This window comes from Merops nubicus, unplaced genomic scaffold (assembly GCF_000691845.1).
Source record: "Merops nubicus isolate BGI_N331 unplaced genomic scaffold, ASM69184v1 scaffold6486, whole genome shotgun sequence".
Classification (NCBI taxonomy): domain Eukaryota; kingdom Metazoa; phylum Chordata; class Aves; order Coraciiformes; family Meropidae; genus Merops; species Merops nubicus.
The window spans coordinates 1,386-16,486 of record NW_008612820.1 but is presented as its reverse complement, the minus strand read 5'-3'; the positions used below and the strand labels follow the sequence as shown (position 1 = coordinate 16,486).

The 15,101-nt window shown below is 36.6% G+C and overlaps 1 protein-coding gene across 1 annotated transcript in view; it reads right to left on the bottom strand.

The window, feature by feature from the left end:
* LOC103774267 (SH2 domain-containing protein 4B-like) overlaps positions 1-11,827 on the bottom strand; it is a gene marked incomplete at its 5' end in the record, with an annotated part of 30,682 nt that extends 18,855 nt beyond the window's left edge. The window contains 2 exons of the mRNA XM_008941658.1: positions 8,113-8,240; positions 11,617-11,827. Coding sequence (XP_008939906.1) covers positions 8,113-8,240; positions 11,617-11,827 — 339 coding nt within the window. The remainder of the gene's footprint in view (positions 1-8,112; positions 8,241-11,616) is intronic.
* Between the last annotated feature and the right edge of the window lie 3,274 nt (positions 11,828-15,101).

Genomic DNA, 15,101 nt, shown 5'->3' with positions numbered 1-15,101 from the left:
CGGTTGAAGTTGCACGTAAGGTTAGCTGCCTACAGAGTCACAGAAATCTTTTCCCTTTGTGTTTCTATTATCTCCTACTGTTTATCTCCTTTGGTGAAAGCAATTTAAGTGGCACAATCTGCTCCTAACTGGATGAACTGGAGTTAATGTAGGCCACCAACATAATTTTGCCTAGTCGCACGCCTTTCCCCTCGGCATGACATAGCATTATTTAAAAGGAGCTGTTGCACTAATACCTTGCAGTCCTTTGCCTTGAGGCTGGATCAATAGAACGGTGTTCAATACTTTGCATAGCCAAGACAGAGGGACCAGTAAGAAGGCCATCTGCTGAGAAACCAGTAAAATTTTCTGACCCTGGGTCTGCAAGTATTTACTTTGCTTTAAGCAGGAAACACTGCAGATAAAACAATAAACGCAACTCAGCTTAGCATAAGCTGAACAAAATATATGGAAGCCTGTAAAATAGAAAACATGCTATTGTAAATGTGCAGGCAAAGGAACAAGAGCTGGAAGCAAGGCTTCTCAGCTATGATAAGTATGGACTTACTTATGGACTCAGTTAGGCATGGACTAACATTAAGTGGGGTATCAGCAATTCATCCAAGACCAAAAAGTTTCTACACAAAACACCTAGAGGAGCTAATCAGGAAACATCCAGATACAGCATTTAAAGATACACAGTATGAGCTGAATATCTTGTCCCGGTAGCAGCTGGTATCTAAGGGCACCCTGTGCATGGATAAACTAACCATTAACACATAGACAATGGACACTGAGAGGAGAAAGCATGATCCAGCATGTAATGAACAGTCTGCAATACATCTAATAAAAGGGTACCACAGCTCAAATTCAGGCTGCTGGACAGATTAACAAGACCTTCTGCATCCACTTTGGTCACCATAAACAATCATTTTTTCTAGTCTAAGCATAAACAAACTTTGTAGATGTCAGGGCTTTTTAGTTCAGTCTAATGATCTCACAGTGTCTCTTTAGAGACAGAACACAGAACTGTAATGTAAAATTACAGATAAACACATTAAGCTACTATGATGGCTTACTAAATGAAATCATAATTGCTCACTATGTCATGCTATAATAGTACCATATAGAGAAGAAAATCTTAGTGTTTTAAACAGAGGGCAAGAAGTCCAAAGCCCAAGAAGTCCAAAGAAGTTCAAAGCAATTTGATTTGCAATAGCAAAATATATTTTCATTAAGAGACTGAAGTAAACCCTATGAAAAAGCTAGTGTATTCTTTAAATATTTTTAAAATAAAATTCTGTAGAAGTATTCTTTATAGATGCAAAGGACTGTCTGGCACAAACTTGAAAGGACGTTTTTTTTTTTTTTTTAGTCTTTGACTTGCAGTACGGGCACTACACCTGACCTGTTTGTAACCATGAAACCGTTGACACATCAAACTTGTTTCCTCTTTGTTCTTTATGATCTCTCATTTTCAGTGTCTACAACACCTGTTCAGAAAAATTGCTACCTTCTATCTTTAGAACATGCTTAATCTTTAGAATATAGCTTCCAGTTAAAAGCAGTCAAGAAGGACAATGTGTTTGAAAACAATAAGAAAGCTCATTTCGCATTCGCAATTAGCCTATTTACATTAATTATTCAATTGCCTCATTCTACAATTTCTCTGCTCTTCTTTTGTGCTACCTTTCTCCTTGCAGCATGTTACAGCTCACATTACCTCACTTTCCTTCCTTCCAAGGGGAGCCATGAGTCTAAAACATTTATTTTGTTTGCTAATAACCTGCCTGTGTAGACACTTTGGAACTGTAATGGCAGAAGAAAAACAATTCCAAAGGCTTTAAAAGAACTGACAGACTGAAACAATCATTATGACCTAAGTGGGATGACTCAGTATATGAAGGATCATCTTACCTCTCAGAAAACAGCAAAACACCTCTCGTTTCTTATGGAAGAATCTGAGAACTGTATTAGAGCTGATGAAGTATCTGGGTTTTGTCACATGCTATGGGTCTGACTTGAGACACCCATAATCTAGTACCAGGATCTAAACGCTTAACTCCAAATACTGTACTATCCTTGAAAAATACTATCAGAATGTCCAATAGATGTTTGATAGGAATATGTTCAGGAAATATAAAAAATAGCATTCCATTCCACAGCAAGTAACCAGATGACAGTGCCTCCTCACTCAGGCCTAACAATGCCTCAACCCATTTTCTTATGTAGGATACATAATGTGATGAGAGCATAATTTGGTGTCCAAACTCATTCTCTATCTGTTCTTCCTTGACAAGATTCCCAGCAAAGTTAACACCCATCCCTAACAACATTTTTTTTTTGAGAAATCCACAGAGATTAGCAAAGATGTTTAATGCTAAATGACTGTGGCATAGCTTGTTTTATACAAAATCAAAACGGTGACAAGAACTATCAGCCTGTGTGGACCTGGGTGTATCCCTGCAGTAGTCACTAGCCACAAAGTCTACAGAGACGCAAACAGCTGATCCAAACTGTGCCAGCCCTCTTTTTGAGAAAAACAGAGAAATCTGCCTTTTTGATAACGAGTAAGTCAATCTCGTCTAAATCTATCATCTTGAAATGGATGTCTTTTTTTGATATTTCCCAGGCTATTGCTCAAAATGCATCTTGATATTCTGTAGCTCTTTTTTAATCTCACACTTCTCTTCTTCATTTACTTGCATAAATTAGAGTTTTATCATTTGAGTCAAGAATTCTCTGATTCCATTCCAGATGTCTCCTAATCACAGGATGTTCTAGATACCAAGTTTTGCACATAGCTATTTTTTTGGATGCACCTTTCAAGGCCTGTGGAAGACAGTGGAAATGCTCTCAATGAATTCAACAGATTTTTAACAAGATCTTGTAACTTTTTCCCAACAAAGCACTCCATCAACAACAATTCCAGAAGGTAAAAACAAAACTCAGACCCCTAGGGCTCAGTTTACTTAAGCAGGGAATCTACCTGTGCACTTTCTCAAACAGAAGTAAAAGCTAGATAATGATAAAGGAGTGAATTAGAAAATTGTTGAATATCAAGAAGGCTGCACTTCTGCTCGATTTACAACACTTGCTTTACATATTCCTAACATACATTTATTAAATAATTAGAAGGTTCTTCTTCAAGAGCAAAAGAAAAAGAGCTTTTATGTTCAAAGCAGCAAACTGTACTCACTGTTACATGTTTTTCAAACTAAACCACTGCCATTTCTGTGTCCGTTAGAAAACATTACAATACAAGCTATATTTTGTAAGATATATTTCCCACAGTTTAGCTGTACCAGTATGCACAGTGTTGCTGTTGCTGTTCAACGACTCCAAAGTTAGTAAACCTTCAAAAATACTGTCTCGAATCCTTTACTGAGAGCATCTGATTTGCAGAACTATTGTCACTATTTAGGTCTCTTAGATTTTTCTCTTGCAAGTAAATTTCTTCCCAAGGACACTATTAATTATCTGAAATTGAACCTTGACCTATGAACATTTGCAACATGATCCTGATAAATTGAAAATTGTCTTCCCTGGCCACCCTGACCTCAGGACTCAACTTCAGCTTCTCAGCATTTTTCAATCCATCCTTCAGCTTGCTCTGATCAGCTTCTTCACAGTTTGTCACTCCCTCAGCCAGTACCTGCACTGCCACCGTGACTTCCCTTGATAAAATTGTCCTCCACAATAGGAACCATGCTACTGCAATTACATTTTAAAAAGGTACAAGCTGTAGGGCAACTACCTCATGTTTCCAGATCTCTGATATCAGCCTCTGAATTCTCCTTTCAACCTGAAGGCAAGTACTGATCTGACAGTGCTACAGTAAATGCTCAGCAAATATGCAGATGGCCACCTCACAAAGAGGAATGAATAAATTCCTCATTTTGTCATACTTTGTTATACTCACTATCTATCTGAGAGATCCCTTTTATATCATGGATAAATAACATCAACAATCATAAAACATTGGTCTCAGCTAATGCTGGGGAAATATTCAGAAATCAGCCACCCCTACAAACAGCAACACCCTCCTATATTCTGAGTGGAAAATAACCAAATGCAGAACAGAATATATGAGAGTGAAAAGTCAAACATCTGAAGTTAAAAAAAAAATAATTCAAAAATAACAGCTGACAAAGAAGTGGGAATGGAAAAAAGTGCTGAAAGAGGTTTCAAACAAAAGAGAAAGGTTAAAGGACAAGGGATTTTTTTTTGAAAAAATGGAAATACGTTTCAGCCACCAGCACCCTTTTGTTGAATAGTTATGAGAGGAAGAAGCCGCTAGTTTTGTTGCAATATGGAATTCTAGTTCCGGTGTCTTATGCCTGTAGTAAACTGAAAACTACAACTTGCTCACATCTGTGACAGAGTTTGGAAAAACTCAACATATAGGGAAGGTTGCCAACTTTCCCTTTACTTGGCATAGGTCACACAGAGGTTTGAAAAGAAAATTCCGGTCCAAAGCTCCACAGGACAGTAAGTCAGTCTTCCTCTCTAGGCCTTTTGAGAGACAGATCACCCATTCTAAACAGCAAATTGCACCCCAGCTCTCAAAGTGTACAAGCAAGCAACAGAGATCTTGGCAAAACATGTTCCGAATTTGGATTTACAAAAGTTTCTATGTCTTGATACATTAGGATGACCTTGTAAATTAGATTGATCTGCCCATATTCATCAATTAGCAGGTAAGACATCAAAATTTTATTAGTTTCCTGGTTATGAAAATGATTAGAATTTGCCTTTATCTAGAAGGCATAATTCTTTTCACTCAAACCTAAAGCAACTCTTAAATAGAAAAGAAACATCTGGAGTTTGCATGAAAGGCATAGACATGAATTACCTTATCTCCCAAGACAGCCCCAGTGACACCTCTGATTCTCCTTTATTTTAGCAGTTTGAGAACTGAGTATCATTGCACTGTGGCCACTGAGGGAACATAAGCCACTTAAACAAATTTCCTTGCTTCCCAATCCAAAGAAAATGAAGAATACCTAATTTTAGGGTTTCTAAAGGGATTAAAGATAGTTTTAAGTTACAAATAACATTTAAAATAGTCTTTTCTTCTTTAGAAACTTACAAAAAATTAGCCTAAATTGAAGGGGTAAACAATCTAGTTGTTGGCAAGGATCCATTACTCGAACACAGCAAAAATAATAGAATTTATATCCAAAATTCAGCTGACCATTATAGTGTGTATCTTTAACATACTAACTTTTTAAATCAGAAAATCAGTAAAGCCTATGCAAAATGAGCTAAAAACGTATTAGTGGAGTTACAATAACTGATGATAATTTCAAGAGATAAACAAATGGATGAAGTTGAAGCTGATATTCATTTAAGAAGTCATTTTGTTAATATGGAAGGAAAGGCTCTGATTTTAAAATACTGTCTTGACTACAGATTTTACCACTCCAAATGTAACATTTTGTAGTGATGCTTCAAGTGAAGACAAAAGGAAAACTTCAAGTATATTACATACACCATATATTACCCTGTTTCACATACCATGCAAATGCCCCAGACAATATCTATTTTAAAACAGAATCCAGATCAGTTTGATGACTTAACATAGGAAATATGCCAAATATATGAGGGTAAAGACATTTCTGCATTATTACATGGACTTCATTAGTTTAGACAAACACATCTATCTCAAACCTTCATCTCTGTATAACTGGAAAATATCACTGTCCGTAGTACAATTTGAAGACAGTGAATCAGCTAATGCTTTGACTTTAGATACAAGGCTGAACAACCTGCTAGTCAAAGCATGTAAGAAAAGGTCTACTGACCTTGGCAAAACCAAGTAATTCTGTAACAAATACCTACTTTTTCAGTACTGCTGTAATAGATCTCTTAGAGCAGTGCGTTCAAAAAGCCCTTAACATTAGGCCAAATATTATCCTCCCATTTTATGGTCCAAAACTGGGATATAAGAAAATTATACCTGTTTTGAGAGTTGTTTGACACTTTAAGAATCTGTCATCCTAACACTAGACAACATTAAATACCAGGCAGCAGCTCTTTCCACAGAAACATCCACCCATCCAAATGATGGTTCTGTTATTGCCCCATTGGCTCAAGTGGTTATCCATAATTCTGGGCTTTGCAGAACTACTTTCATTTGTGTTGCCAATTTCTCTTACGTCAGATACGTTCGGCTGTATTTTTGTTGATCCACAAAAAACATACGTCCTAGTTCCCTGAATACAATACAAACCAACAAAACACCGAGATCCTAAAAACCACTATACGATAGAAGTCGCAATCTTTATTTTCATAAAAAATAAAGACTAGAAAAGAGATTTTTCATCTAGATCAAATTTTTTTTTGGTCGCCTTCCCCTCCCCACTTACTCCCACCCTCAAAATTGGAGGCAATTCAATGAAGCAGGTAATTTTTTCTCAAAAAAGACAAAGTAACATGGACACTACATAACACTACAAGACATTGACTTCTGGATCTGTAACAGCCTGATGTTTAGCTTTCATCACTCCACAAGTTACAGGGCAGCTGAGTTGTTCACTAAGGATTATGATGACTCTGACCAGAGCTGCAGCAGCTAAAGCAGTTTCCTTTGAGCAGGAGTACAAATAAGGTACTTTGCACACATTTTGTAAATGTCATTGGATACTCACAGTTTAAGATATGAACAGCATGATCTGAGAAACTAAAAGAAAGATCGTGAATTACTTAACTCTTGCAGAGATTAAGACTAATCCAAAAGCCACTGAAGTCAACAGAAAGACTGCACAGGTATTAGCTCAAGCTCAGGTGACTTTCTAAGGCATGAATTCTGTTCATAACTACTCATGTCAATTTATATGGATGTGAACTTTCCACAAGCAGGGAAAACATTTACCATTGGGACCATACAGAAAGATCATGGTTGAAAATACTTTTGAAAAAAGTCCACAGACAAAACTTTAATCACTTTGTCTCTTGGAAAAAAAATCACACCAAATGTCTTTTTTTTTAGGAAAACAATAAACCCTGTCTGTATCATTGTTTATAAGAAATGGAAGTATGTGGCATTTACAAGCTATTTATGAGTGACTTCACTGTCTTTGGCTAAGCCAATGAAAATGGTAGCTTCCTGATGTCTTTTAATACATAAGGATTTGTGTATCATGAAATCTGACATACATGAAACACTAAACTTGTTTAGAAATCTTCCTTGCCTGGTTCAGTTTAGAACACCCACACGTCTTCATCTTATGATTAGAGAATCATTAAAATAGGATGAAGGTCAGCGTAGTGCTTTGAACAAAGAAAGATCAGACTCACCATAAGCAACAATGAAAAAGTATTGAGATTTAACTTTAAAAATCTTTCCAGACCCTCAATTATGTCAGCTATTAAGCCAGAATTATCTTTTTTTTATGTTTTAATATAACAAATAAAAAGATTATTGCTAATACCTTTGAAAATAATATGTTCTACCTGTGAATTTGATGTGGAAGACTCAGCTGCATAGCAAAAGCTGTATGGAGTGAATGCCTCAGAGGTGGTGGGAACTCCAGCAGGGATGAGAGCAAATTATGCATCTGAACAGGAATTGTTTCTCCCATTTCATGAAAACTGCCTAAAAATAAACTTCCAATTCTTTCTGAGAAAAGTCAATATCTTTCAATATTTTTTTGCTTACAGAAGAAAGTGATAAAGAAAGAAATGCTAAACTGGTCTGGAAAGTACAACAGGGGTTAAACAGATGTGAGTTCAAGTCCTTGAACGTCAGTCAGGCACATACCACATCACTATGGTATTTGCCAGTTTATTTTGGAGTCCTCCCCATCCTGTCTTGGTCTCATTTCTCCTATTGTCTTGCTATTTTAAAGAATGTATATATCAACCAAAATTTCATTTTTTTCCTGAAAAAAAAACTTTGGTGATATGAGTTATAAATTAGTCTCCCTAATCAGAAAAAAAAAAAAACAACTAACCAACAGGAAAATCATAGCTGAATAACAGGAATGATGCAAACCTCTTTGTTTTAACAGGCACTAGGTTTCACAATGTCAGTAGACATTCCTTTTTGTGATGAAAGCTGGCAAGATTTATTTCCTAACCGTACTCTTAGAGCTTTATTATATAATAAACAAAGAATTGGTTTATTACCATGAAACCATTGAGCAATCCTGTTGGTATTCCTCTCAAATCCAGCACGTCGAGGGATCTGCTCTTCTTTGAACCAACGAATGATGACATCTCGGGAAAAGGGTCTAGAGGGACGCTCCCAGATGTTACTGCATTGAAAGGCAAGTAATTACAGAAAAGGGTCAGACAGATAATCTCCAGTGTCTGAAAGCAAGCATCAATATAAATATTTTTTTTAATTTAAAAACCATACAGCTACGAAATGGTCATTATAACTGCTGTTCAGTATAACTCACTGAGCAATTTTAACCTTTTTCAAGTTTGTTAAAATTATTTTGAGTCTTTTATGGAAAACAGAATATTTTCATATTACATTTACAATGGAACCTTAAACATTTTCTTAAGCACAGAACTTAAAATGAAAAACGATTTACTACAAAACATGCAATAGACACTTCAGTCAGCTTTCCTCTTCCATCTCATTTTTATCCCAATGTACATATTGACAAGCAAAGTTTATTTTTTTGCTTTGAGTATACTCCTTTTCACTGGCAAGAAATTCCAAATCAGAATCAGCTATAATAGGTTGTGTATCCAAACCACTGAGCATCAGAGGGAAAGTTTTGTTTAAACCCTTATGTTCCCTTCGCATTCTCTACCTTGCCAGTGTCCCTTACTGTTTCTGCTACTTTCTATGCATTTAAATTATTTTAGCTAGTAGGCAGCAAATGAGGCAAAATATGTGGAAAATCCACCCAGCTACCCCAAGTAATGACTAAGGTACTGTAAATCATCAACTGAATTCCAGTTAAGCATACAATCTCATTTACCCTGATAACAGTAGTAAAACGGAGCTTTTACAATGCATTTATATATAGTTTGAAATCCCATGGGATTCTGGGCACTCAAACTGTTAGCATAAAATACTTCATTTGTGTTCTTCTTCAGACAAATTGGGTAAAGCTTAGTGTGGGTTTCTATACTTGCACTTTCATTTGGTGAGACATACACTTTACAGTGTCCAGTACAGTAGCTGGCTATACACTTCTAGCTTTCCTACTCCACCTGCTATGGAGTTAATGTTGCATATATCTAGACCACATAAAGGCAAACTAGTACTAAAAGTAGAATGTCATCTCAGAAGTCACCAAACAGCATTAAACTAGTTTGTGAGATGAAATCAAGAACCCTCACAAACAATGTTCTGCAATTCATGACAGCAAAGTGCGCTTTAGAAAGGAATAAAAGCAAAAAAGGTCATGCTTTTGACTTGATGAAATGCAACTGAGTCCTCCTTTCAGCCTGTCTACCTGTTATTATAATTAGTGATTGATTTTGTTGATATTACAGTGATGAAGCCCACAGTAAGTGTGATAGTTACTGCTAAATTACGCAAACACCTCTGAGTAGCTCTGAACAATATTCATCATAGAACTTGAAGATACAGCCAGGAGTGAGGGGAGAAAGTGAGAATTCAGTTATAGCCACACCTTAAAAAAAAAAACAAACTACATGGAGAAAGTGAGAATTCAGTTATAGCCACGCCTTAAAAAAAAAAAAACTACATGTTTCTTACTTCTGTTTTTTAGTATTTTCTAAAAAGAAACAAGAAATCCTTTATATTCCAGAGCCCTACAATTCATTGTCATTTCTTAACTGACTTCTCTATAACTCAGTTTAGTTTTGAAAAACTTGCCAGAACCACAATTTTTTCCTGCCCTGGGCCAAATCTCAAAATTACTGTGTCAGTTTCCATACAGCTACTATGGCTGAGCCTCTCCAGTAAGAAAGAAACACAACCACAAAAGTAAATTAAAAAAAAACAAACAAAAAAACCCACACAACAAAAACCAATACGGTAGGCAAAAGGGTAAAAGCGAATAAGTAGGCTGAAGAGTTTCCTTGGGAAAAGTGCACTCAGCAAAATAAGAAAGATGGTAGGAAAAAAAAAATCAAATGAAAGCTTTCTAAACTATATAGAAATTATAAGAATGGTCTCAAATAAAAATAAAAGAAGGTTATTTTCATGTTTTAAAAGAAAAGGCTAGGCAAAAAATACAGGAGCTATGCTTCATGCTGAAAAACTTCAGAGACATAACACTGCACCCACATTCCCTTGGAAAAAAAAAAATCTGTCTCACACTACTGGTGAATAACAACATACTGTGCATCTCCTCCTTGACCTGCCAGGTCACGGGCAAAGTAAGATTTTAGATACACATCTGCTCCTGCTTTGCCATATTAGTGTTAGGTGTGAGAAGTGAATTATATACATTTATGTATATTCACTGTTAAAGCATATGTTTAAAGTAACTTTTATTGATACCTTCACCATCAAGTAATGGACAAAGAGAAGCCTTAAGAGATAAGAAAAATAAATACTACCCATTTTTTGTAGTATAGGCATAACTTAAACAGTGTTGAACATGAACTGGATAACGATCAGAATATTTTTAGTTTCTTCTCATGCCCTTTTTGAAAAGGATCACATCTAGCACCACCAAATTCTATAGTAGATAACCTCACCTCAAGCTCAGGACTTCAGGTCAAAGTTATGGACCTTTTTCAAAATTTGCCACTTTTGCTAGTGTTTTTATGACTTCAGTTTGAAGAAGAATTTAAGTAGTTTGGAAAAATAATGAGATAACTCCTTTGACGAGTTGATTTGATGGTAACTTTAAAGATCTTGCTCTCTTTGAGAGAGAAATTCTGATTCCTCCTCAAACTGGGATTTTTGGCTGCTGTTACTGGAGAGTTTCTGTGTCGCAACACAGCAGAACAAAGAACTTGTCAGAGCAGAACACATTTCCAAACAATGAGGGATTGATTCTCTCTGGTGCTACACTGATTGGTAAAGTAAAACAATGAAATGGGACTCTTTCCTTTCTAAGCCCTGACAATGGTGGTTGGGATTTTAATTTTTTTAAGCATTTAATGCTACCATCCAGTCAGTACTCACATTGCCTTTATCACCACATGAAGACAAATTAATGGTATAAGAAATAACCAGGAAGAATAGAGTGACTAGTTAACTTTCTAGCACCCATCTGCCTGTTTGGATTCTGTTCCTTTTCTCCAATTCATGGAGCTCCCTAGTCAGATGAAAGATTAATAAACACCAAAGACACCTGCCTTTGCCTAAAAAAACCTTAAAACCTTTGAAACTCAGGAGTATGACAGGTCTCTGTAACATGTTTGAAAGACCTGTTAAGCAGCAGGCAGTTCTAGGCTTGAGGCTTACAACATGCCTAAGACTTTGTGCACTTGACTTCTCCATATCACAGCCTTGCATACTAATCTGATACTGGCTTTAGAAGGATCCACCTCTCTCTGTGTGAAAAATAGATGGAAAAAAATAGTGTACATTAAGTATTCAGTCTGTTTTAATTTTTCTTTCAATATTCTTTTTCTGATCAAGACTAAGAATTTCCACCAACTGAGGAAGGGTTTGTTGAAATGGTGGGGGATTGGAGAGGGAGCAATTCAAAAGGAAACCATTTCAAAGTCACTCCTCTACAAACCAACCTGGATGATGCAGGGAGAGACAGCAAAGGACTTGTACCATTGTTGCTCAGCTTTAACTCCTGGTCCTTATTCAGGCTTGTCCCTTGGAACAAATTGCTCAGGCCAGCCACTCTCCCCTTCTGGATGGCACACAAGGACTGCCGTCGGTACTCGTCCCGGGCCCTGCGTGCCTTGTGGCTCCTCTCCTCATCTGCAGCTTTGGATCGGCGCACTGCGGGGAAGGATGGGGAGGGGAGATTTTAGAAATACAAACAGCCTTTTACACCTCTCCTTATAGAACAACTTACTAACTTTATTCCTTATATGACCTGATTTTAAGAATGTTCAAATTACAATGCACTATCAAAGAGATAACTAACTGGATTACTTCCCTGATGATTCAAATACAGGGCCACCACTAGAAAAAGTACATCAGACTTGAGCTGTCAATGGCCTGATGACTACTGGCAATAACTGAGCCTCCAAGTCCTTTTATTACATCTGACACTTGCTTTGGCTGTAATAAGAGAGATTCTTTGGGACATCTTTTCCACTAGCAGTGCACCAAGTTTTATGTTTCAAGAAAGAATGTTTACTACTGCTTAAAATTAAGTCTGTGTCTAATGGAATTCTTTGCAACTACACACACAGCTAGAATTGCAGAAGTTACTGCTAAAATTTACAATTATAAAAACTAACACGTAGGTTGCACATTTTGTTGTTAATGTTGCTTTGTCTCTGAAAGGTGTATACTATCTTTGTTACAGTACTTAAAGTCACTGAAATCTCCATCTTGAAAATGGCAATCTAGAAATGGTTTCAGTAACAATAGAGAAAATAACAGCCATTGGAAAGGGCGTGCTGATACTATGGATGGGGTTGTCTCACACTCGAGTCTCTGAAATTGCATATAAAGAACCAGAATCTGTATTGGAAAATTTAATACACACATATCAATGGCACTGACCAGGGAGTCACATACTTCTACAACCTGAATGAGACTGCTGCTCAGGCCATTGCAGGTCAGGCATCTTTCACTAAAGCTTCTTAATTTTAAAACTAATGTACTAACAATCCTGTCTTCAAAAGGGCATAACTTAAATGCACCAAGAATTGTACTGCAAATAGTTGTCATCTATCAGCTCTTTTCTTGTGCCTCAAGCCCTCAAGCCCCATTTTGATGATTTTTTTTTTTTTTTGAGACACAAATAACTTCAGACAGGCAAATTATTCCAGTGCAAAACAAACCTTTAACATCCAGTGAAGCAAATAATAAAGCAGCAAGCTATTGCCTCCAGTAGCAATTATCAATCCTGTCATGGCTATTCTGGCTTAGATCACATCCAATTCATAAAGAGCACACAAAAATTCTTAGTCTACTGCGATTGTACTTGTGACTACAAATTCATGATACAATACCACACAGCTGAATTTCATTAGGTTCTTTGCATGCCTCTGGTTTACATTCCTGACTTAAAGCAAGCAGAAGTATAAATGGATTTGTCTAAATTATGAAAAGGTTTAATAGAATCAAGACATAAAAGCACTCAAAGCCAAATGAAATTAAACAAAACCCTCTGGGCAAATGAGGGAAAGACCTTTCAGCTTACAGTTATATAATATTATCATAAGTAGAAAGACATACAGAACTAAAAGCTCATAAAGGTAGCATGATAAATGAGTCATAGATGCTTCATGTGTATACAGTTGGCAGGATTATCAGGTTCACTTAACCATATACCTTGTAGTTTTAGCTAAACACAGTAACAAACAATTGCACAGGACAGAAAATACGAGTAACAGGTTTCACAGTTTATCTTACAGGTCATTATTTTTAAGGGTAGATAACGTCATCTCAATATGCTACTTCAATGGCTCAAATATATTAGTGACAAAATTTCTGTGATTTATCCTTTGTAAACCCACTCAGTAATGGCTGCTTTAAATGTGGTCTTTCCATTTGCAACAACATGACAGATGGCAAAGAAGATGAGTGCAAGGCAGCTTGGTAAGACATTTAGAAACCAGTCGCTGTCTGTCACAGTCACAGCATACAGACTGAGGGCAGAATGCCTGGAGCTCTCTGAGATTCTTTTCTACTTATGTACAAGCTGCCTGGTAGTGAAAAAGGCACAGTATCTTCATGCCTCAGTTTCCTCAGCAGCAGATATTCTCTTCGCAGACATTCCTACTGCATTTTTGCTAGCAAAAAAAATCTATACTATCAGAAAGCAGTGACCTGGACTACATTTTTCCAAACTATCAAATTTTAATATATCACAAAATATCACAAAACTACAGAGAGAGGTAGCATAGTTTGCAACTGTTAAACATCAAAGTTCAGAAAACTTCTTGGAACTATGTGTGACATGCAGCCTTCCCTAGCCATACATGTGTTTATATACGCATATAACCACACACAGATGTGCCTTGTATGTAGGTCAGGATGGGGAAGACTGCATGCCATAGATATCTAAATATGTGCCTACAGGTTTCATATATGTATACACATATCCAGGCATCTCTTTCACATCATGAAGAACTGTTATTGATATTTCTCAGCTGAGGTATCTGAAGAATTGTGTCACTGACCATAAGGATGCATCAGGTCTCTTACTCTGTTTCTGTATCAGGTTGTTTTACAAGAGACGTTGGTGAATATTCATATTTCTTTCTTTGACTCTGAACCCTATCACTAGACATAAGAACTTTATGTATGGATCAAGTTTAGCACAAATGTTCTAAGATCAAAGAATGCACAAATTCTGTATTACTTATATTTCAGGATGCATCATACCCTTTCTTACAATACAAAAGCAGAAATATTTAGGAATTCTACTACTGTTTTAAGTAGGAACAGATTACTTGTCTTGACTGGCTGTCTTTCTACAGCAAATGTTCTTCTGGCGTGACCCCTGTACAAAGCATTAAATTCAATATTTTTAGCAGGGAGATTAGATATTTGAGTGGTGCCTTCCATTCTTAAACAGGTACTTATAACTACCGTCAAGAACTAATACAAATAATAATTTACATTTTCTTCATCTTCCTTTTATATTATGGAATAATGTCAGGACTAACAAGGCTGGCAAATGAGAAATTTGGTTGGTTCAGCAAGTTCACAGGAAATCTACAGTTCAGCCAAGTGCCATAAATCCATCTCCACTAACAGATGGCTCTTCAGGTATCATCATACCGACAACAGGTACATCCTCCTTCAGCACTCATAACATAAAGCACATTTCTGCCCTGATGGCACTGTAGCTCGTGTAGAAATACACAAGCTTTTTATATAGATTAGATACCAATATGATTGTAGCTGCAGTAGAGCAGGACAGAAATGGGTTACCAAACCACCCTGGAAAACTGGTAAAAATATCCAGACTGAGGTCTATGCTTTCATGATTACATGGTTATCATTAATAGAAATAAATTTTTAAAGCCAGCTTGGATATGTCTACATGACCTGCAGTGTGAACATTCTTTAACAACAAAGAGGAAACCAC